This window comes from Strongylocentrotus purpuratus, unplaced genomic scaffold (genome assembly GCF_000002235.5).
Source record: "Strongylocentrotus purpuratus isolate Spur 01 unplaced genomic scaffold, Spur_5.0 spur5_scaffold_18, whole genome shotgun sequence".
Taxonomy (NCBI): Eukaryota; Metazoa; Echinodermata; class Echinoidea; order Camarodonta; family Strongylocentrotidae; genus Strongylocentrotus; species Strongylocentrotus purpuratus.
This window is the reverse complement of record NW_022145603.1, coordinates 13,746,481-13,770,351: the sequence shown is the minus strand read 5'-3', so window position 1 is coordinate 13,770,351 and position 23,871 is coordinate 13,746,481. Positions and strand designations below refer to the sequence as shown.

The following is a 23,871-nucleotide window of genomic DNA, read 5'->3' as shown; positions in this document are numbered from 1 at the left end:
ACGTACGTCCCGTTCTCGTGATCACGTTATCTGAAGAACGGATCAATGGATTCCTACCAAACTTTGGTCATATATGTATCTAGCAAAGTCGATGAACTGATTAGATTTTGGGGTCACGAGGTCAAAGGTCAAAGGTCACAGGGCTCATTATGTATGCAAAAACAGCTCGTGATCGCGTTATCTGAAGAACCGATGGATGGATTCCTGCCAAACTTTGGTCATGTATGTATCTTGTAGAGTCGATGAACTGATTAGATTTTGGGGTCACGAGGTCAAAGGTCAAAGGTCACAGGGCTCATTATGTATGCAAAACGGCTCGTGATCGCGTTATCTGAAGAACCGATTGATGGATTCCTGCCAAACTTTGGTCATGTATGTATCTTGCAGAGCCAATGAACTGATTAGATTTTGGGGTCACGAGGTCAAAGGTCAAAGGTCACAGGGCTCATTATGTATGCAAAAACAGCTTGTGATCGCGTTATCTCAAGAACCGATTGATGGATTCCTGCCAAACTTAGGTCATGTATGTTACTTGCAGAGCCGATGAACTTATTAGATTTTGGGTAACGAGGTCAAAGGTCAAAGGTCACAGCGCCCATTATGTATGCAAAAACAGCTTGTGATCGCGTTATCATTAGAACAGATTGATGGATTCCTGCCAAACTTAGATCATTTATGTATCTTGCAGAGCCAATGAACTGTGTAGATTCTTGGTTCATAAGGTCCAAGGTCATGGGCTCATTATGTATGCAAAAATAGCTTGTGAACGCATTCTCATTAGAACTGACAGATGGATTACTATTTAACTCTGGATATCTTGCAGAGCCAATGAGCTGAGTAGATATTAGGATCATGAGGTCAAAGTTCAAAGGGTCATATATGTATATGAGAAATTGTTTGTAATCACGATATTCTGAGAACCTGTTAATGGATTACAATTGAACTTGAATTTGAAAAATTTCTTCTGTTTTGGTTTGTAAAATTGCTCTATGACGGAGGCATCATTTTCGACTGCGCGCAGTCGAATTCCATCTAGTTAAATTGTAATTTCACTATCTGTATCCACCAACATCTGCAGGTATTTTCCCAGAAGCCGAGAAGGATCCCGTCATCCAGATTGCCAACATGGTGATTCGGCAGGGAGAGAGAGATCCGTTCATTAGAAACATCTTTACTCTCAACACGTGCGCCCCCATTGTCGGCTCCCAAGTCATGTCTTTCAAGACGGAACACGAGATGCTTCAGGTAATGATTGTGATGATGGTGATGGTGATGGTGGTGGTGGTGGTGGTGGTGGTGCTAGTAGTGGTGGTGATGATGCTGATGATGATGATGATGATGGTGGTGGGGATGATGTAGATGGTGGTGATGATGGTGATGATGATGATGATGATGATGATGATGGTGGTGGTGGTGGTGATGGTGATGATGATGATGATTGTATAGATAATGATAATGTCAATAATGGTGATGAAGAGAGTTGTAATAGGGATGTTGATGATGATGATGATGAAACTGAAATAGCTTTAGATAAGTCTCTGAAACATGTTCTTGAAATTAAGTGAACTGCTATAAAGTATTTCTCTATTAGAAATATAAAGATCTCAAATTGTGTCAATTCTTTAATTTCAAAACCAAATAACTATTCCAAACTTAACATTCTCCTCCTAGGCATGGGCCAACTTTGTCCGAGAGATAGACCCCGACATCCTGACGGGTTACAACATCCAAAACTTTGATATCCCGTACCTGATCAACCGTGCTGCTGCCCTCAGACTGTCGCGCTTCCCGTTCCTCGGACGTCTCAAGAACACCAAGAGTGTGATCAGGGACGTCTCGTTCCAGTCCAAGCAGCTCGGCAAGCGAGAGAACAAGTCCGTCAACATGGAAGGTCGTGTGCAGTTTGATCTTCTTCAGGTATGCATGATCAAATTGGCAACTTTTAATTTGGGCTTTTAAAGAGAAGGTTGAGTTCTGGGAAGAGGTGAAAATAATTTGTGAGCATTTTCATTGTATTATGCAAGTGTGGAAGAACATCTGATAAAAAATATTCCCTGAAAAGCATGGCTCTTCAAATGCCTTAATATTCTACATATGGCATGTGTAACACCATAGAAATCAGGATAGATTTTTATGCCACATGTTTGTGTAGTCCAATATACATCTTTCTGTGACAGTGCTTGTAACTTTACCAAGACTGTGCCAAATTTCTTACCCACCAATACTTATATGCTAGATGATCAACCTTTTCTGATCGATTTCACAACATTTCTTTCACAATGCAATCGCATGACCAGAACTCGACTTTATATTCAACTGTTATATTCTTCTGACAAATTCTTCTAGATTTTCTTTCTTTAGAAGGGAAGATTTTGTTTACTAGTAATGAAAATGGTGTACCTTTTTGTAGAAATTAATGTTTGTCATTCAATAATTGTGATTTTAGAGATAATGCAATCTGTACTGCATGAAAAATGTTACAGTGAAAAACTACTGTAATTAATTTTGCTCATTTTTGCTCATTTAACTTGTGTATATTTTTAGGAAACTTTGTAGTATTCGTACATATTAGTGCCAAAACTCACAAACGGGTTCATAGATTGGTCAGAATGACCACTTTTATTGAAATTATAAAGTTTTGTTGTTTTTCTTTTTATAAAATCTTTATTCAGATACAAATCACGGATGACATCATACATTATTTTTTACAACAAGCAAATCATTATAAAAATTTCGACTGAAGGAGTTACATGTACATAATATTATTTCAATAACATTCAAAAAATTATAAAGTTGAATTGGTGTGTAAATTTTGTAAAAAGTTGAAACTTAATGAAGACTGGTGCATCATCCCATCTCAGGTGGTTGTGAGGGATTACAAGCTGAGGTCATATCGTCTAAACGCCGTCAGTTACCACTTCCTCCAAGAGCAGAAAGAAGACGTTCAACATTCCATCATCACAGACCTTCAGGTAAAGCTCAAACTTCTGTAGAGAATGATAAAATCATAATATTCCGCATTTATATAGCACTTCATATATCAACGATGTCTCTAAGCACTTTACATATATAGTATTACCCCGGTCATGGGATTCAGGCTTGCCTGCACACAATGTTTGAACATTCTCCACTCCCTGGGGAGCCTTCTAGCCAGGCGCCATTTTACAGACGCTCACAATGCTGGGCAAACTACAGTAACTTTCGCATCCTACCAGGCACCCGTTTAACACCTGGGTAGAGAGTGGCCTATGACGTCAAATGTGGGTTAACGTCTTGCCAAAGGACGTTGGTGCAAGGCTGGGATTTGAACCCTGTACCTTGTGATCTGCAGTCGGGGGACTTATCTCCTAAACCACAACACCTCTACAATATTTTAGCTTTGATAATGCTCATTCAGTGTACTTTCTAATTTTGTTTAGATAATAAAAGCATCCCTGTAAACTTTTTGAAAATACATTCAAACTTGCTTGAGCGACCACCTTTGTAAAAAGGCAACCTTGGCCTGTCTTATAAAAAGTTGATATTAATTGCAACTTATTTGCACTTGCTATCAATCACAACATGTAATTATCATGTATAACCTTTGACCTACGAACCCATGTCATCTCTACTCTTTAGAATGGCAATGAACAGACGAGAAGGCGATTGGCCGTCTACTGTTTGAAAGATGCCATGCTGCCTCTGCGTCTCCTTGACAAGCTCATGTCCGTCATCAACTACATGGAGATGGCGAGGGTGACGGGCGTGCCTCTCACCTATCTGCTCTCCAGAGGGCAGCAGATCAAGGTTGTCTCACAGCTTCTAAGAAAGGTAAGATAGTGATATTTAAAGCAGAATTGGAGTTTGACATGATGTGCATGTTATTATACATGAGTAAACTAGAAGTGTTACACATGATTTAAACGATCAGAAAAGGATTGAAACAGGTTTTTTTTTTAATACATAACAGTACCCTGACTTTTTGCTGGTTACATGCTTTTAAAAGTCACAAGAAGGGAGGAAAAAAACAACACGAAAATACATCTTGCAGTAAATTCAAATTAATAGTCATTGATTATTGATTTACCTTCTTTCTCTGTAGTTCAGCAGTCCCTTGCTGTCTACTATGTGTCCTGCTTGTCATCTTCATATAGTCCCACAAACTCCTTTCAGTGTCCTGATTTGGGTCATTTATATTGTCCCACAAACTCTGTTTTGTGTCCTGATTGGGTTATTTATATTGTCCCACAAACTCCGCTTTGTGTATTGTTTACAGGCTAAGGAACAGGACCTGGTGATGCCTGCCCACAAAGTAGAGACGGGAGATGACTTTGTCGGAGGTTACGTCTTGGATCCAATCAGAGGGTAAGAAGGTGTCCTTGAAGGAAACAAATAAAAATAAAAATAAAACGATAGGTCGATCTGTAACTGATCATGCAGTCTCATTACAAAATGTCCCTTTCTATTGCATTTATGTCCTAAAGTTTCATTTCCAAACAAGGATGGTATTTCACAGCCTGTTGCCTCATATCGTGCCTTGTCACTTCTTTGTTTGAGACGTTTTTTATTGAGCTCACATTTATATTTTTCTCCCTTTTCAGGCTTGCAGAAAACCACTGGGTAGCTCTATATTGAAAAAAAATATCTTGATGTGTGTGTTTTCTTTTAAATTGAATTGAAATGGTATTAATTTGAAAAATCTGAATGGCAAGCCAAGGGCTGCATTGCATGGAGTTTACAAAGTCAAATCACAAAAACAAAATTTCTCACAGATCTATACAAATATTGTAGCCACAAAAGGAGAGAAGCACATAGAGTGAGAGAGAGAGAGAGAGAGAGAGAGAGGAAGGGAGAGACAGAAAGGGAGAGATGAGACATAAAGGAGAGAAAGAAAAACAATGATATTAAGGCAGAGGTGTAAGAATCTAGAAGGAGAGGGAGAAGAGATTTTAAATTACATTGATATGAGTTGATTGATTAATTAAAACTGTTAAAAACTGTTTTCATGGTTCTTTTCTTGTATTAGGTTTTGTTTTGCAGATTATTTTTTTGCAAGGTATTAAACCATGTTATATTGTTTCGATTTCAAGTTTAATGCAAGCTCTTTTATTTTACTATTTGATCTTCTACAGGTACTATGACTGTCCCATCGCTACGCTGGATTTCTCTTCCCTATACCCATCCATCATGCAGGCACATAACCTCTGCTATACAACGCTCTTATCACCGTCTATGAAAGAGAAGTAAGTATATATCTTATGGATTGATTGATTGATTGATTGATTGATTGGGTGGTTGACTAATGGATTGATTGGTTGATTGACTAATGGATTGATTGATTGGTTGAATAATGGATTGATTGATTGATTAATGGATTGATGGATGATTAATGGATTGATTAATTGATTAATGGATTGATTGATTGGTTGAATAATGGATTGATTGATTGATTGATGGATTGATGGATGATTAATGGATTGATTAATTGACTAATGGATTGATTGATTGGATGATTAATGGATTGATTAATGGATTGATGGATGATTAATGGATTGATGGATGATTAATGGATTGATTAATTGATTAATGGATTGATTAATGGATTGATGGATGATTAATGGATTGATGGATGATTAATGGATTGATTAATTGATTAATGGATTGATTAATGGATTGATGGATGATTAATGGATTGATGGATGATTAATGGATTGATTGATTGATTGATTGATTGATTGATTAATGGATTGATGGATGATTAACTCTTTGCCCGCCACGTTCGGCTAGCGGAACATAGAGCGGGCTGCCAACTTCGACTCAAGTCACATTTCATTCACAATACACACGGAACGCATTTAATTCTATTGTACTCACACACACACAATAGTAACGCGTGCTTCGCATTGTATACACATCACACTTCATTGCACCGCTTTCGCAGACATTGTTTACATTGACATTTTCCGAGAAAAATTGAGTTTTTGAAACTGCTTTTGCAAATATTCTGATGAGCTAGGATGGCCCCTATTAGGAGGAGACGGGACTTCTTCACTGCTGATCAGGTACGAGAACTTGTGATGGACCCTGTTCCAACAGCCGACTCTGATTCAGAGGAGAGCGAGACTGACTCTGACGAGGAAGATGAGCCTGGTCCCACACGTACACTTTTGCGTAATCCCACAGAACATGATAATGGCGTGGACATCAATCACGATTCAGACAGCGAGTTTGAAGAGGAAATTAGGGATGATGTGTCGATGGTTTCAGCAGAGGATGAGCCTGAGGAGTGGATAAGACTCTCCTTGTTTCTTATTTCTCTCTGCCCCTCTGTATCTTCTCATCCTCACTTTCTCTTTCTGCCTTTCTTTCTCTGTCTGCCTATCTGTCTTTCTCTCTCCGTGTCTCTTCTTATTTATATCCCTATCTGCCTATCTCTTTCTTCTTCCCCTCCCCCTCTATCTCTATCTTCTCACTCTCACTTTCTGTATCTGCTTATCTCTTTCTTTCTCTCTCTCTCTCTCTCTATCTCTCCCTGTCTCTTGTTATTTCTCTCCCTATCTGCCTGTCTCTTTCTTCCTCCCCTCTCTCTGCCTCTCTATCTTGTTCTCACTCTCATTATCTCAACCTGCCTCTGTCTTTCTCTGTCTGCCTATCTGTCTTTCTCTCTCCGTGTCTCTTCTTATTTATATCCCTATCTGCCTGTCTCTTTCTTCTTCCCCTCCCCCTCTATCTCTATCTTCTCACTCTCATTTTCTGTATCTGCTTATAGTGGGGTAGCTTAGTGACAAATATACCTTTGATCATGACAGGCCGGACAAAAGCATAATTTTTTCACCAGACATTTGTATATGTATGAGGATCAAAATTAGGCTATGCTCCAAAAAATCTGCTGACACGAATCATGAGTAAGTAGCCTTAATTTACATAATTTCAAAAGTCCCACCTGTGTGACAATGTGTCTGCATTCATAGACTAGCATAACAGGGAATTCCCCTGACTCCCATGAATGCTGGCTTCTGATTGGTCAAGAGTTTGTACTGCAAGCTGTAGTTTCAGAGAATTAGAAAGCAATGGGATTGCAGAGAAAGCTATTTTCATCCTTCTCCGGATCCAGTTGATTTATTTCAGACATTTCCCTCATTACAAACGTAAGTAAATCAGTTTTTACTGTAATAAACATCTTCTTAACTATTTAGGCATATTGTAATTTCAATGATGATATGTACACTTGCTAAGAACAAACCAAGAGTCAGTCCCACCCATGCAAATTTGTGTTATGAAATATATGAAGGGTTGGAAAGGAAGTAAAATAAAATTTCAAGAGACGATGAACAAAACTGATTTTTAGTACTAGTCAGAAATAATTTTTCTTTTCTTTGCATCACCTTTCATGAAATTGGTGCTATTCATTTCTCTTCCAAGATGAATTGTACTTTGAAAACAAAGGGGAAGATAAGTAGAATTGTGCCATACTCTGCTAGTCTATACCACCAGACACACCTTAACAACTTTGAACGGGGCATAGGTTGGTCAAAATCTAATTCGAGTGAGTGTTTGTGTGCATTATTATAGGTGTATTAGGGTGTGTTATGGTCATATATCAGAGCTAATTTGATGAAGTGTGTACCAATCAACTTTAAGCCCGCATAACTTTACACATAGGCCAGACCTGGGTAATTTAAAGTTGGGTGAAAATTCATTACTGCAATGCGGTTTTTAAGTTTATGCCTTTACATCAGAATTGGACCGATGCCTCTCTGAATGTCTCTGTAAATGGGGACCAAGCATATTTATCTACACTGGTATAGTTACGGGTTCATGTTTTATTGATTCTAAGAAGTTTATACTGTACATTGGGCCGTATACATAAAAGGTAGCAACTGCTTGTAAGCATTGGTTCAACTTCAAGCATAAGATCAAGCATAAAAGCAATTGCCTAAAATCTGTATGAATAACCTTGCTTGTCCTCAAACTTAGCTTTTGCTTGCCTTCAGCATGAAATTGCTCTGTCTTTCAACAAAACACGTCACACCATTCTAGGGAGAACACAAGCGGTTTTCATTTATTCAAATGTCATTTGTTTGGTGGGAAGCTTTTTCCTGATATAGTAATTCATACTTAGTTGCTTACAATATTTTCATTTAAGCTCTATTAAAGATCCATTATAGAATGATACATCACGAACAAAATCATGACATGACATGACAAAATCATTTGAAAGATAATACTTATTTAGAACTTCCCTAAAAAAGGTGGGGCTTGAAAATGTCTTCAAGTGAGAAAATAATGACTATTAGTTGTCAAATCGACTTTAGGGCTATAGAGCCCAAAAGTAATAGTCTTGATTTTCAGACAATTGTACCGAATGGTCATACGTTTTATGCTGCGCAAAGATTCAATCAGTTTAATCTTGGCCATCACAAGAAGTGGGTTATTGATGTAGACAAATGCTCATGTACCCTTTACAACTCTTTTCATGTATGTTATTACCAAAGAAGAAAAAAAGCCAGTCAGTCACTCAATAGTGTCTGACAGTGAAGTCTAGCAAGTGAACGGGTTTCCTTGCATAATTTGAATATGAGGACACTGCTAACGTTTAAATTTCACAGATAGGACATACATGACATATTCATAATTCATGCAAAGTTCCACAGAATTTGAGGTTGGCTGCAAAAGGGACATAGTACCTTTAAGACAATGGAATAATAATAATAACATTCGGTTCTTGTGTAGCACATATTGAACGTCTCTTTGCGCTTCCAAATTTGGAAATTATAACCCCGGCTTTAGCATGGCTTCCATTACAGCGCTTAAGCATTTCAAGGAATTAATTCCTGCCAGGTACCCAGTTTTACCTCACCTGGGTCGAGTGTGGCAAATGTAGATAAATGTCTTGCCAAAGGATATTAGTGCCGCAGCAGGACTCGAACTGCGGATCTTGTCCACGACAATAGACCATTAAGATATTGACAAGGTTACAGCAACATGTGCTAGCAACATCTGATACTAGATAGCATCTCTTCCAGACAGGCATGAACACTGCAGACAGTTCTCTCATTTCCTTACCGTTATCCACAAGAATATAGAGGTAAGAACTGTATATTTTGTCCTTAAATTACTTAACTTGTACTTTTTTTAATGGGTTATTGTAATGGAACTGGTGTGTGAAAGTTTTTAAAGTTTAGATTTGTCACTAAAAATATAGTGACGCCTAGTTACGATCTGTATTGTACATTGTACATGTACCTTTATCATAATCAATGTTTGTGGTTTTAAAGATCGGGTGACATCCAAATATAGTTTGATTCCTGTTGATGTGCAGCCTAGAAAAATGCTCCAAATCTCATTCATCTTGTGACATCATCTGTAAATCATTAGTGAGCTAACAAGAGACAGTGGTACATGTACATCTGTATGTATAATTGCTAAACCAGAGCTGATCACCTGTTTACAATATACCATAAAATACCAACATATGAGTTGCTATGTCAGAAGTGGTGTAGCATTACCAGGAAAAGAAAAGTAACATGGAGGTATTTGTGTGCATGTGCTGAGTTGGAGAAAGTTACATAACAATTTCTCTTGTTAGCTCACTAATGATTAACAGATAGAAGAATGAAATCTGGAGCATTTATTTAGGGTGGAGCTTAGCAGGTCTGAGCAAATTATTGTAAAATATTTAAAAATCTATGAAATATATTTATAACAAATTATGAGTTGTATGCAGCCCTGCACATAAACATAAACCAACTTATATTTGGATGTCACCTGACCCCATAAGGTTTGCCTCAGTACTGATGTTTAAATTAGACTCCTGATATACATGGGTGTACATATACATGTACAGGTCTATGGCTATGCACAGTGGTAAACCAGTAAAAATGAATGGAATCCTTGTACATATTACAATTTTGAACAGATTAAAACAAGTCTGTCATTAATTAGTACTTAAAGATTTGTGTAATGTACAATAAAAGCATCCTTAGTGATGGTGCCCATATAGACTACTGAACTATTTCTTAAACAACACATGGATAAATAATAACATATTATGTAATGCACATGCAAATATGCATTCAAGATGTACTTCTAAAATAATTTAAAAAAATGATTGTTTTTAGTGTCCAAGCTCAGATATATGTATTAACATTGTTCTGTCCAGTACAAACCGCTAATTTCCTATTTTCTTCTCCAATTACAGGATCAATGTGAGCGATTATGTGGCCATATATTTTGATGCACCTTCATCTAGCAGCAGGACTACAAATGGGGTGGTTTTCATGGCTCTTGTAAGTATTACCCATGTTAGATCTCGGATTATTAAGAAAATATTTAACAGGATCAACTTTCTTTATTTGAGAAATACTTAGACAAAAAGATTTTTCTAAAATGTATATGAGCAGGTGTTGTGGTACTAAACAAAGTTAACAGGGTGAATAAAATAAAATAACGGACTGTGAGATATTTCAAGGAAGTGAAATGGATTCTGAAAGCTATTTTTTTTCTGTGTTTTAATGAAAGTTTGTATTTGCTATATTCTTATTTTGCTACTAGGTAAAAGCTGTGATTGATGATAATGTCAAAGTCAAATTCATGCGCCGGAACAGCAATGGTCTGTATGAATTTACAGAGGACTGTGAAGCCCATCAGCCTAAAAAGATGTAATACAGAAGATGACTCTACTAACCATGACCCCAGCCGACATAGCTTACCTAGCTTATAATTTTTAAGAATGAGAACTGGACATGTTGGCAGATAAATTTCTTTGAAATAAGAAGTTGAACACAATTGTGTTCTAGGACAAAAACCTGTAAATGCTTACCATGCTATTGGTTTCAAATATATGAATGTCTGGGTAAATGTTATAACACAAACCAAACAAGTTCGTGGAAGCCACTGTGCAGAAATGTAATTCTTTGCACTAAGAATAAATGATGACAAAGACGCAAGTGAAGGGTAATGATACATTGCTATGAATTAACATAAATGGTTTCTATGTGAACAATTATTTTAAGTACTTTACTTTCAGTTCAACATTTTATCAAAACTTCAAAAGTAAGTTTAAATTTTGCCTTGTATATTGCCTTTGTAGTTGACAATATAGTGTGTTAACATGTGTGAAGTCTCCGAAACACTACTTTGAACTAATCCTATACATGTAAATGTTCCCTGAATGTTTCAACTTTGATATGAGAAAAGTGGTTTCCCTTGAAATTACATACTGGACAATATATTTCAGCCCAGATCAGCACAGATTTGAAATCCTCATGGATTCTATTAAGTGACTTTGCAATGTTTGCGTACTGAACAAAAAGCTCATTGTATTAAGTAAAGATAATTTGTAACATACATGTACCGTACTGTATATTAACAAGTATTTTTACTCTGTAAACAAATGTTTTAGGTGTTATATTAGTAATTTAACATATCATTAACAGTTTAAGTTGAATTTTTCTTAATATGTTACCTAAGTAATGGACAAAATTTTATGTTAACATAATTGAAGCCTCCAAAACAGGCAAGATTGTTAACCTGAAGCCTCCGAAACACACACATATGAAATTTTCAACTTCCTCATTTGAAATGCGATTTCTTTGGAATTTGCATTGTAGTTAGCCCTCACTGAATGGTATTTGTAGAATAATTTTTATTTTGCTCCCCCTCTTGGAAGATAGGTAAATTTGACAAATTAAATGTCAAATTCATATTTTGTCTTGAATTTGACAAACGCATTGAATTTTTTTAAAGACCAAATAAGTTTGACCAAAAAAGCTTTATAAGCCTTCAAGTACATTAGAATAGCAAATGAAAAATCGCAATTGAATTATGTTTGGAGAACAAATGTTGTCATTTAAGTTGATAGAATTAAAATGTTGTTTTTGTTCAAATTTATCATATTTGTCACAGTTTTTCATTATTTGTCCAGGTTTCTCATGTAGTTTAAGCTCCAGAACCAAAAAAAATCCATAATTTAGTAAAAATGATTATGAAAACATATTTTGAAATTTTGACCCTGTTTGAGAAAAGTTACACCCTTTACCGTGAAAATGACCATATATAACATGTAGTCCAAGTGGTACCATAATAGTAATGACCCATCAGTTCTGATGCCAAGAAGATTTAAAAACAGAGCAAACTAGAAATATCACTGAAGGTGATTAATACCCCTAATCCAGTATATCCAACTCATGTGATCATAAAGAATGTAACTTGGGTTAAAAATTATTTGTGTATATGTGTTGTGTGTGTGTGTGTGTGTAAAAAAAACCATAGTTCTTTTTGAGTTAAGTAATTCGCTCAACAAGATTTTTACAAAAAGTTTGTGGTTACCATGACAATGCTTTGTCCGGTGCAAACGCAAAGGGCATTTTGCACAACTACACATATAGATCATCGTACACACCAAATTTGATCATAATAGCTTAAATGCTTCATGTTAATGCAAAAATATGTGTTTACCAGGACAACGCTTTATCCGAGTACAGTTTCCATGGAAATGCTTTGTCCGAAAAACAAAAAGAGTATGTCTTGCACATCTATACCCCAGTGCCGTCATGAACACTAAATGTGATTTCAATTGCTTCAATATTGTGGAAGTAGTTCGCTCAGCAAGAGTTTTGCAAAAATATCTGGTTACCATGGCAACGCTAGGTGGCGCACAGTCACAAAGGGTGTTTTTTATAACCACACTCATAGATCGTTATAGATACCAAATTTGACATTAATTGCTTAAATTCTGTGGAAGTAATTTGCACTATAAGGTTTGGTAAAATTGTGGTTACCATGGCAACGCTTTGTCCGACAAACACAAAAAAACATGTCTCGCACATCTACCCCTCAATGTCATCACATACACCAAGTTTCATTTCTTTTTTGCTTCAAAACTATAGAAGTAGGACCACGGTTGCTTTATTTTTGGGGTTTTCCTGTGATTATGTAATGAATAAATGATGATGTCATAATGACGTCATTTTCACCACCTTTCCAGCATCAATTTTCTTGGAGCATAGCCTTTTTTAAGAAGGTACATCGTGAAGATAATTTGGTGAAAAAATCATGCTTTTGTCCACCGTGTCACGATTTTTTCACTAAGCTACCCCACTATTATATCTCTTTCTTTCTCTCTCTCTCTCTCTATCTCTCCCTGTCTCTTCTTATTTCTTTCCCAATCTGCCTGTCTCTTCGTTCTTATTCTCTTTCTTTCTCTCTCCCTCTCTCTGTCTACCTCTTGTTATAATGAACATGTCAATATGAGACTACATATGTAGACGAATATATTTTATTCTTATTTATTATACATCAGCTTTCTATAATTCATAACTTAGTACATGTTTCAAGCATACATTATGTTCATGGCTTGCCTTATTAGTGTAGAAAATCAATAAGTTCTTCTATTCATTTCTTTCAATTCTAATAGCTTGCACAGCCTTGCAAGTAGAATGTTACACCATCTTACCTACAGACACAATAAAGGTCATCAAAGTACAATCAAGAGACAGGAAGTCTATTCAAAAGTACCCAGGGTCAATTTCAATAGGAGATTAGTTCATTGTCGGCTTACTCTTTATTCAATCCTAAATTACCAGGCTCATTGTGACCTTCAACACATGAATTTGGTATGTAGTGAAAGCTCATGAATACATCTTTTCAATGAACTAACTCAGGACATAAACCTCCATAACAAAGTATTAGATACTAAACGAAAACTTGGATACAAAATGTATAGTTGATAATCTCAAAATTTATGATAATATACATTACAAAAATGATACCATTGGCAAGACTATTGATTTCTATACAATATTGCTACACAAAGTTTTTCATTACAGTACACCAATCAAAAGTTATTGCGAGTTGAATAAGCATAGTCCATGCAGAACCCCTCCTAAGGTGGCACCCTAAAAACAATGTGGCACAGGGGGGATTGTGTACGTGGCGGGCAAAGAGTTAATGAAATGATTAAATGATTAATGGATTGATTAATGGATTGATGGATGATTAATGGATTGATTAATTGATTAATGTATTGATGGATGATTAATGGATTGATTAATGTATTGATGGATGATTAATGGATTGATTAATTGACTAATGGATTGATTGATTGATTAATGGATTGATGGATGATTAATGGATTGATTAATTGATTAATGGATTGATTGATTGGTTGAATAATGGATTGATTAATTGACTAATGGATTGATTGATTGGATGATTAATGGATTGATTAATGGATTGATGGATGATTAATGGATTGATTAATTGACTAATGGATTGATTGATTGATTAATGGATTGATTAATGGATTGATGGATGATTAATGGATTGATTAATTGATTAATGGATTGATTGATTGATTAATGGATTGATGGATGATTAATGGATTGATTAATTGACTAATGGATTGATTGATTGATTAATGGATTGATTAATGGATTGATGGATGATTAATGGATTGATTGATTGATTAATGGATTGATGGATGATTAATGGATTGATTAATTGACTAATGGATTGATTGATTGCTCTCTATACAACACTCTTATCACCATCTTTGAAAGAGAAATAAGTATATATATTATTGATTGATTGATGGACTGATTGATTGATTGACAGATTGATTGATTGACAGATTGATTGATTGACATATTGATTGATTGATTGATGGACTGATTGATTGATTAACAGATTGATTGATTGATAGATTGATATGAGGAGGATGGATTTCTTTTACATTTGATATCCTAATCAAATTAATGTCTTAAGACAAACATTTATTTCTCATACATCAATGAAATGACAAAATCATTTTCTATGGATGGATGAATATGTATGTTTTGGCTGGTTTCTTGATTGGCAGTTGAATAATTTTTTGGGCAATAGGTGATTGATCTGCTATTAGTTGTTTTGTTTCTAGTTTTGTTTATTGATTGATTAATTAGTAGGGTTTATTTTTTTTAAGGGGACATAATCCATAAGGTTCTTTCTTTCATTGCTACCTTGCTTCCCTTGACTTTTGAATTTATTGCCATGGACTGAAACCCCAGATTATCACATTGTTTAGAGTGTGTACACATTGTTGAATTTGGTAATCCATTGCTTGTTCCATTTATCACTCAAAGCATGCAAAGAATTAAACTCTTTTGATTTATTTTGTAATGTTATTTTTTTTCTGTTACAGCCTTGCACCTGATCAGTACATCAAGACGCCAACAGGGAACTACTTCGTCAAGAAGTCGATAAGGCGAGGCATCCTGCCAGAGATTCTTGAAGACCTACTGACAGCTAGAAAAAGGTAAGGATTATGTCATTATTGTGAGGAGAGCACAATGTGGAAAGAATATGCAGAGCTCCAAATATATTATCTTGGCTTCTAATAGCTGAGCTGCCAATAGCTGAGCTGCCACCGCCATTACAACTGAATGACACCAAACTGAATGACATCAAACTGAATGACACCAACCTGAATGACATCAAACTGCTGAATGACACCAAACTGAATGACATCAAACTGAATGATATCAAACTGAATGACACCAAACTGAATGACATCAAACTGAATGACATCCAACTGAATGACACCAAATTGAATGACATCAAACTGAATGACATCAAACTGAATGACGCCAAACTGAATGACACCAAACTAAATGACATCAAACCGAATGACATCAAACTGAATGACATCAAACTGAATAACATCAAATGGAATGACATCAAACTGAATGACAGCAAAGTAAAAGACAAATTGAAATTGTAGCAGTTCGGTGTGATGTAATTTTTCCTTTGGTCTATTGGCCTATCTATGTAGAGGTGTCGTAGTCGAGTGGATACGTCACTGGACTGTGAATTACATGGTCTGTGGTTCCAGTACCGCCAAGCCACTAATGTCCTTTGGCAAGATATTAATCTAAGAAAGAGTTAATGAAACATCGCCTTGATATGTTTCTTATTTACAGAGCCAAGGCTGATCTGAAGAAAGAAACCGACCCACTGCGCAAGAGAGTGTTGGATGGCCGTCAGTTGGCGCTCAAGGTCAGCGCCAACTCCGTCTACGGTTTCACCGGAGCGCAGGTCGGCAAGCTGCCATGTCTGGAGATCTCGCAGAGCACGACGGCCTTCGGGAGGATGATGATCGATAAGACGAGACAGCTGGTGGAGACTAGATACACAGTGGAGAACGGGTACAAGACTACTTCAAAGGTAGGTAGATGTGAGTTGGTCCAGCGGCAGTTTCACTTGGTCAGCTCTGGTAACCTCGGTTTGAAACTGATTCGCGTCTTTCGGATGGTGACGTTTAAAGGTCGGTCCTCAGACGTAAATAATCATATCTGATTGATACCTGGTAGGATGCGAAAGTTAATGTAGTTTGCTCAGCATTGTGAGCTTCTGTACAATTACACCTGACTGGAATGCTCCCCAGGGTGTGGAGAATGTGCATACATTGTTTACGAGCAAGCTTGAATCTGATGACCGGGGTAATAATATATCTGTTAAGCATTTAGAGATATCATTGATGTATTAAGCGCTATATAAAAGCGGAAAATTGTTATTGTAATTATGTTGTAAATGAGATTACTCCATATACATGGACAATAAACAATGATATATGATTTGACTTGACAGGTTATCTATGGAGACACTGACTCGGTAATGGTGAAGTTTGGTGTCAAGACCGTAGCAGAGAGTATGGAGCTAGGTAAAGAGGCTGCCGCATGGATCTCAGACGAGTTCCCACCGCCCATCAAACTAGAGTTTGAAAAGGTAAACATTCTCTGCCGCTGTTATTATTTTCTTCAGATAATTTGACTCCTTTTATTTTCTTTTTATGTCCATTAACATGATCGTATGAACCTGTTAATACAGGCAAACCTGTCTATAGCGACCACCCAAGGGAAACAACAAATGTGGTCTTTGTAGACAGGTGGTCACTGTAGACAGGTTTGACTACCGGTATACTTTTTCCCTTCTATTTGTAGCTCACCTTGGGTATAGCATACAGTACTTCATTATAACTTCTTCAATGAAACTCAATTTTTGGAAATCTACAAAGCACATGGTAATTCTTTCTATGAAACGGATGACTTTTTAGGTTGAGAGCTACAACACCATTAGAAGGTTTCAAATCCAAGTGAAAACATTTTTAAAGTAATTTTTTTTTTATATAGCAATGCATGGGAGTATGACAGTAATTCAAACTCTTGCATCATCTATATTTTTCCTTGCGTGCCTCGGATAGATAGATTGCACAATAAGCAGACTTGATAATTACCCAATTTGAATGGGTTTCCTGATTTTGGAGAAGAAAAAAATTGTCCCCTTTTTTTTCTCCAGATTTTTCCTTTATTTTCTTGATTTTCCCCAATTTTTCCCCAATTTTCTTACTCAAAATGTTGTTGTATGCCTCCCCCCCCCCCCCCCGATTCCTCTCTTTTTTTTTTTACTCAAGGGGGGCGTGTTTTTTTTGGAGTGCTCACTATCACCCCTAAATAAGAATGAACCCTGTACCTTGTGATGTGTAGTCGGTGATGTATCCTCAAAACCACAATGTTATCACCATCATTATTAATTATTGTTCTTCAGGTCTACTTTCCGTACCTACTGATTAACAAGAAGCGCTATGCAGGTCTCTACTTCACCAAACCAGACACCTACGACAAGATGGACTGCAAGGGAATCGAGACGGTCCGCAGAGACAGCTGCCCTCTCGTGTCCAACGTCTTGAATAACGTCCTTCAGAAGATCCTCATTGAAAGGTCAGAGGTCGTGGTTTTAATCCTCTTTGGTTTTATTATACACCGACCATTAAGTTTATGGACTGTACATGCTTCCAGCTATAAAGAGTCGTAGAGAGAGTAAGAGAGAGAGAAAGAGACGGAGAGAGACAGAGATGGAGAGACAGAGACAGACGGATATAGAGAAAGACAGGGAATAGTTTTCAAAGGTCTGAGACTACCTTTAAAATAAGTATTTGGTTACAGCCACACCTTTCTGTGCTAAGCAGACATGGCAAGTTTAAAGGCACGTTTAACAATGTTAAATCTGAGATGCATGGCCCTACATGTAATCAGTGTCTGTGATATGGTGTAATATTGAAGCCCTAAAAAAATTGCGATTCAAAATGATCATAAAGGGCCTCTAAAAAGAAAAATCTTTGAGTGACTGTTTTTCCCAAATAACTGTAGTGTTATAGAAACCGTTAGGAAAACAAATTCAGAAATGTATAATTTCAATCATAGATATCTTGATAAACAGACAGGCGATTGGCTTGTAAAGTGATGGGATTCATGTATGACCTAAAGGTTTATAATTATGATTGCGGCATGAGCTAAATCCAGGATTTTTTTCATAATCTGAGGCAAAGTTACCCAATCCCTTTAAAAGAGCTTTTAATTTATCAATTATTTTAACTTTTTCTCGTAGAGATCCGACGGGAGCGTTGGACCACACCAAGCAGACGATCTCTGATCTCCTATGTAACCGCATCGACATCTCACAGCTTGTGATCACCAAGGAGCTGACTAAGACAGGGGAGGAGTACGCTGGAAGACAGGCTCATGTTGAACTAGCCGCAAGGTATGCTGGTGATGATGATGGTGATGGTGGTGGCGAGTGGTGATGGAGGTGGTGGTGGTGGTGGTGGTGATGATGGGGGTGGTGGTGGTGGTGGTGATGATGGTGGTGGTGGTTGTGATGATGGGGGTGGTGGTGGTAGTGGTGGTGGTGGTGGTGGTGGTGGTGGTGGTGGTGGTGGAGGTGGTGCTGGTGGTGGTGGTGCTGGTGGTAGTGGTGGTGACTATGATGATGATGATGATGATGATGGTGGTGGTGATGGTGGTGATGATGATGATGATGGTGGTGGTGGTGGTGATGGTTGTGGTGACCATGATGATGGAGATCAGGAGGAGGAGAAGGATGGTGGTGATGATGGCGGTGGTGGTGGTGGTGTGGGTGGTGGTGGTTGTGGCGATGGTAGTGATGAAGGTGGTGAGGGCGCTCTAGCATTCCAAGGAATTATTTCTAGCCAGGTACCCATTTACATCACCTGGGTTGAGTGTGGCAAATGTAAATCAATGTCTTGCCATAGAACATTGGTGCAGCGGCAGTACTCAAACTTTTTTTAAACCCATAAAAACAGCGGAATCGCATTGAAACATGAACAAGTAAAACCCTGCAGCCCCAACAAAAACTTTGCTTTACAATTTTCTCAAATTTTTATGAAAGAGCTAACTTTTTACCTGGGGCCGACAGGCCAGTGGTAGTGTCAAGTTTTCGTGAAAATCTGATTTTTCTCTCCAAAATCTGATTTTTGGAGATACTCAGTCGGGGTTAAGAGGTTGGCATCTGAGTCAAGAACTGGAAAGTCCAATAGTCCATTGTAGCTTTGAAACCAATAAACTGTGAACATCCAGCGGTAGGGTCAAATTATGAATGCATTTATTTGACCAGTATGAAATGTGCTTGCTTTTAAACAGGATGAAGAAGAGGGACCCAGGAAGTGCCCCAACCCTAGGAGACCGTGTTCCTTACGTCATCATCGCAAAGGCAAAAGGAGCTGCAGCATATGAAAAGTCAGAGGTACATGTCACCGTAGACAAAGTGGAAATTAATTTCTAGGATAAATAGATTTCTGTATAACCACATGCTTCAAAGATGGTTTGTCCCTGTTGCATGTCTAAGAATCTGAAGTTTCGTGAATCCAGTGGTATATCTAAAAGGTCTATTATTATGAACCTCCCACCAAAAGAAAAAAAATTGTAACTTACTTTTATTTTTATTTTTTTAAATAATTTTCTTATTGATATTTATCTGCTAAACTCAAGAAATATTTGTATATAATCCAAAATGAGTTAGCCTATTATATTTGTTGTTTTAAGAATAACTCTCTCTGCAGCTGTATGAAAGCAGCCTGGATTTTCCTTTCTTATAAAAAAAGTTTCAGAACCTATAATTGTAAAATTGTACACACGATGTCTGAAGAATCTATTTTAAATACTTGCCAAATTTAATGGAGTTTTCACAAGTCTTCAAAAGGGTCTTACTACATTTAAGCTTGTAAGGGACTTTTGTCCAGGGGATATTCATCCAAAGGTGGAGTTGTCCAGGGGAGGGGGTGTTTGTCCAGAGTAAGGTATAGCGCAGGCCAAACAGGGAGAAGACTTGCAAGATGGCAGGGACTATCTTTGATGATGTTACAGAAATGGAATTAAATTCTACCCTTTTCTTGACATTTCATATTATTTATGGAAAGGTAATATTGTGTTGTATTGCCTTGAAGAGTAAATTAATTCAAGGCATATTTTTACAATTGAAAATTAGAATTAAGATTGCAGCATTTCATCTGCAATTAGACAGACAGAATATTTGACTCTCTCTGCTACATGCTCTTATATATTTTATGAATATAAAATGAGTTAAAACCAGCACCACTGGCCCAAATTCACAAAGGAGGTTTAGCTTAACCCATGGTTTAAACCCTCATAAATATAACCCATGGTTTAAAATTTAGCGCAGAATGAGCTTGCCTTGCGCGCGTCTAATATTGGACATCTGACTGTTTCATGCTTATTTTGCGCTAATTAGGTAAATGAGGGTTAAAACTATGGGTTAAATGGTTAAATTTAAACCTCCTTTGTGATTTCAGGCCATTAAGTCTAGATATATCTGATATTGTGATGAAATACCATGGAATGCATCATCATCAACTTCTATGGGTTTCTGTAACTAGAGAGTTCAAAATCATATTGTTTTTTTTCATCCATCTAAGGATCCCATCTATGTACTTGAGAACAACATTCCAATTGACACCACGTACTACCTGGAGAATCAGCTGAAAGGGCCTCTGCTTCGGATCTTCGAGCCTGTCGTAGGGGAAAACAAAGTAGAACAAGTGTTACTGAGTGAGTTCATCAATAGATGATGATGGTGGTGATGGTGGCGGTGGTGGTGGTGGTGGTGGTGGTGGTGGTGGTGGTGGTGGTTATGATGGTGGTGGTGGTGATGATGATGGTGGTGGTGGTGGTGGTGGTGTTGGTGGTGGTGATGATGGTGGTGGTGATGATGATGGTGGTGGTGTTGGTGGTGGTGATGGTGGTAGTGGGGTAGGTGGTGGTGGTGGCGGTGGCGGTGGTGGTGGTGGTGGTGGTGATGGTGGTGGTGGCGGTGATGATGATAATGATGGTGGTGGTGATGATGATGATGATGGTGGTGGTGGTGATGTTGATGATGATGGTGATGATGGTGGCAATTCTTTTCTCACCTTTTGTTGATTCTTGCTCCTTGCTCCTATTCCTCATTCATCCCCTCTTTATTTCCATACTCATTTAATTTTGATATAGAGTTTTAATATGATATTTTTAATATATATTATGTCATAGTTCTAAGACTATTGTACTTTTAACTTGTAAATACACATACTTTTCAATTATATTCCAATGGCAATTCAGTTGTAAGACAGCGCCAATGGAATTTGTTCAATAAAACCTTTCTATAATGGTTATGATGATGATGGTGCTGGTAATGAAAATGATGATGGCGATAATGATGTTGATTATGACGGTGATGACGGTGACAATGATGATGATGATAGTAATGGTGACGATGTAGTAACGGTAATGGTTATGGAGATCCAACATTTATATCCACGATCATTACACTCTTTAATCTCTCTCATATCTATCCAATCTTCTAATACAGAGGGGGACCACACCCGAGCTAAGACACAGGTAACCTCCAAGATTGGTGGTCTCATGGCGTTCGCCAATTGAATATTGTAAAATCGCATATGCTTTCACTATAACCAAATTCATGACCCCATACCAAAACTTTGCATTACCTTCTCTCTCTCATTATCATCCAACCTTTACAGAGGTGGTGATGGTGATGACGATGATGAGGATGATGATGAGGATGATGATGAGGATGATGATGATGATGATGATGATAATAATGATGATGATGATAGCAATAGTGACGTTGAAATAATGATGATTATTTTGGAGATCCACCATTTATATCCTGGACCATTATTTAATCTTTCATTATCACCCGATCTTTACAGAGGGGGACCACACCCGAGCTAAGACACAGGTAACCTCCAAGATCGGCGGTCTCATGGCGTTCGCAAAGGTGAGGAGCAAGTGCCTGGGATGTAAGATGGGGATGGACAAGGATGGGGTCGCTCTCTGCAAGTTCTGCAAACCCAACGAATCGTCCATCTACCAGAAAGAGGTAAGATTTCTTGCAGGTTCACTGTGATCTTAAAGGCTGGCTGTTCTAGTTTGGCCGGGAGGGATTAGACCACACAGCGTGGTCAATGACAGATGGCTATCTAATCAACTCAACTCTCAATTAACATAAGACAAAGAGGATCATGGGGGACCAATGCATGGTCCCTGATTAGGCATTGTTTTCTATATAGAGGGAGCAAGTAGCTACAAGTAGAACAGTGGGGCTTTAAAGGGACTTGGTAACATTGTTCAGATGAGAGAAAACAGTGCCAAGGTAGTGACCTCAATGAAAGATGTACAATTAAAGATAATCTGAAAGTTTGGGTGAAAACACTGATGACAACTTCAAAAATTCATAACTTGCCTATTTTTAATCAGATATTGCTCAAACTTTCACAAGTTTCACATATTTCTGCTTTAATTAAAAATCCAGATAATATCAGAGTGGACTTACCCTCAAAAGTTTTACAATTATTTTAATAATTGAGGTTGAAACCAGGCAGTTACACATCAAAACTGCTGCAGCATCCAAACCAGGGGGAGTGCATTTTTTATGAGTAGACCCTCAAATTGGCAACTCTACATCGCCACAGGGAACACAGGCTTTATATGGTTCACGTCCTCAGTCGGATTCATTCTATCTTTCTATACTGTCCTGTTCATAGATCAGCCAGCTAGCCGCTTTAGAGGAGAAGTTTGGACGTCTCTGGACCCAGTGTCAACGATGCCAGGGCAGTCTCCATGAAGACATCCTATGTACCAGGTAAGGGCTATTATCTCTCTGTGTGATCTTTGTTAACGTATCATTGACATTTGTAGATCAAATTGGCAACAATTATATCTTTCTTGGACAATTGTTGTTTTTTCATTTCATGTTCTTTATTCAGTTCTAATTCAAAAGCGTGTTTAAAAAAAAAATCAAGGTTACAAAATTGAGGTTATCGGTACTTTAACATGATATAAATAAGAATTCAAAACTTCATACAAGGGCAGGTCCAAGCTATTTGGATTGTGACGTACGGGACATTTAGAGACTTTAAACAAGAAATAACAACAGATGAAATTATTTATATGGCTATCTTTTGGTATGAGTCTGTGGCTATTATGGGCTAGTTCATTCGTAGAAAGTTTTAGTTCTGACCAATTTTTTAATTAATTTAAAATGTAATTAATGTGCTGCGTGACGTACGGGACCCTGTAGCCATATAAATAATTTCATCTGTTGTTATTTCTTGTTTAAAGTCTCTAAATGTCCCGTACGTCACAATCCAAATAGCTTGGACCTGCCCACAAATAGAATTCAGTTATATTGCATTTTCAAAGTTGTGTAGATATATGTTTCATCATTAAAGTCATGTGAATTTCATTGATATAAGTGTTATGATGCTCACTTGTTCCTGTCAATAAAATTCTTGATTAAAAAATGAACAGGATTATTTTATGTTTGACTGTGGACAAGCCAGGTGCGTATGCAGGGGGGGGGGGGGGGGGGAGGGTCGGCCAAATTTTCTGGACAAAAAAAAATTTGCTCTTACACCCCCCCCCCCCCCCCCCCACTCGCTTATTCAGCGGCTGGCTGAGTCGTTGCAAAATTTTCAACGTGATTTTCAAATTTTAAACCCCCCCCCCCCCCCTCGAAAAAATCCTGCGTACGCCCCTGCTC

At 37.5% G+C, this 23,871-nt stretch overlaps 1 protein-coding gene and 1 long non-coding RNA gene across 4 annotated transcripts in view; both read left to right on the top strand.

Annotated features, from left to right (window-relative positions):
• LOC100893055 (DNA polymerase delta catalytic subunit) overlaps positions 1-23,871 on the top strand; it is a 34,515-nt gene that overhangs the window by 9,161 nt on the left and 1,483 nt on the right. For 2 of the 3 annotated variants that reach the window (XM_030989250.1, XM_030989251.1), the window contains 15 exons: positions 1,079-1,245; positions 1,672-1,917; positions 2,862-2,972; positions 3,619-3,810; positions 4,256-4,344; positions 5,112-5,222; positions 15,161-15,274; positions 15,939-16,182; positions 16,606-16,743; positions 17,563-17,735; positions 18,403-18,555; positions 19,455-19,557; positions 20,747-20,879; positions 22,040-22,209; positions 22,874-22,971. In XM_030989250.1, the coding sequence (XP_030845110.1) occupies positions 1,079-1,245; positions 1,672-1,917; positions 2,862-2,972; positions 3,619-3,810; positions 4,256-4,344; positions 5,112-5,222; positions 15,161-15,274; positions 15,939-16,182; positions 16,606-16,743; positions 17,563-17,735; positions 18,403-18,555; positions 19,455-19,557; positions 20,747-20,879; positions 22,040-22,209; positions 22,874-22,971 (2,242 nt within the window). Of the gene's footprint in view, positions 1-1,078; positions 1,246-1,671; positions 1,918-2,861; positions 2,973-3,618; positions 3,811-4,255; positions 4,345-5,111; positions 5,223-15,160; positions 15,275-15,938; positions 16,183-16,605; positions 16,744-17,562; positions 17,736-18,402; positions 18,556-19,454; positions 19,558-20,746; positions 20,880-21,675; positions 21,783-22,039; positions 22,210-22,873; positions 22,972-23,871 lie in introns of those variants that run through there. The other variant, XM_030989252.1, reaches the window with a different exon arrangement.
• On the top strand, positions 9,080-10,637 carry LOC115925439. The gene is made up of 2 exons (XR_004064719.1): positions 9,080-10,268; positions 10,534-10,637. It is a non-coding gene; the product is annotated as an uncharacterized LOC115925439 (long non-coding RNA).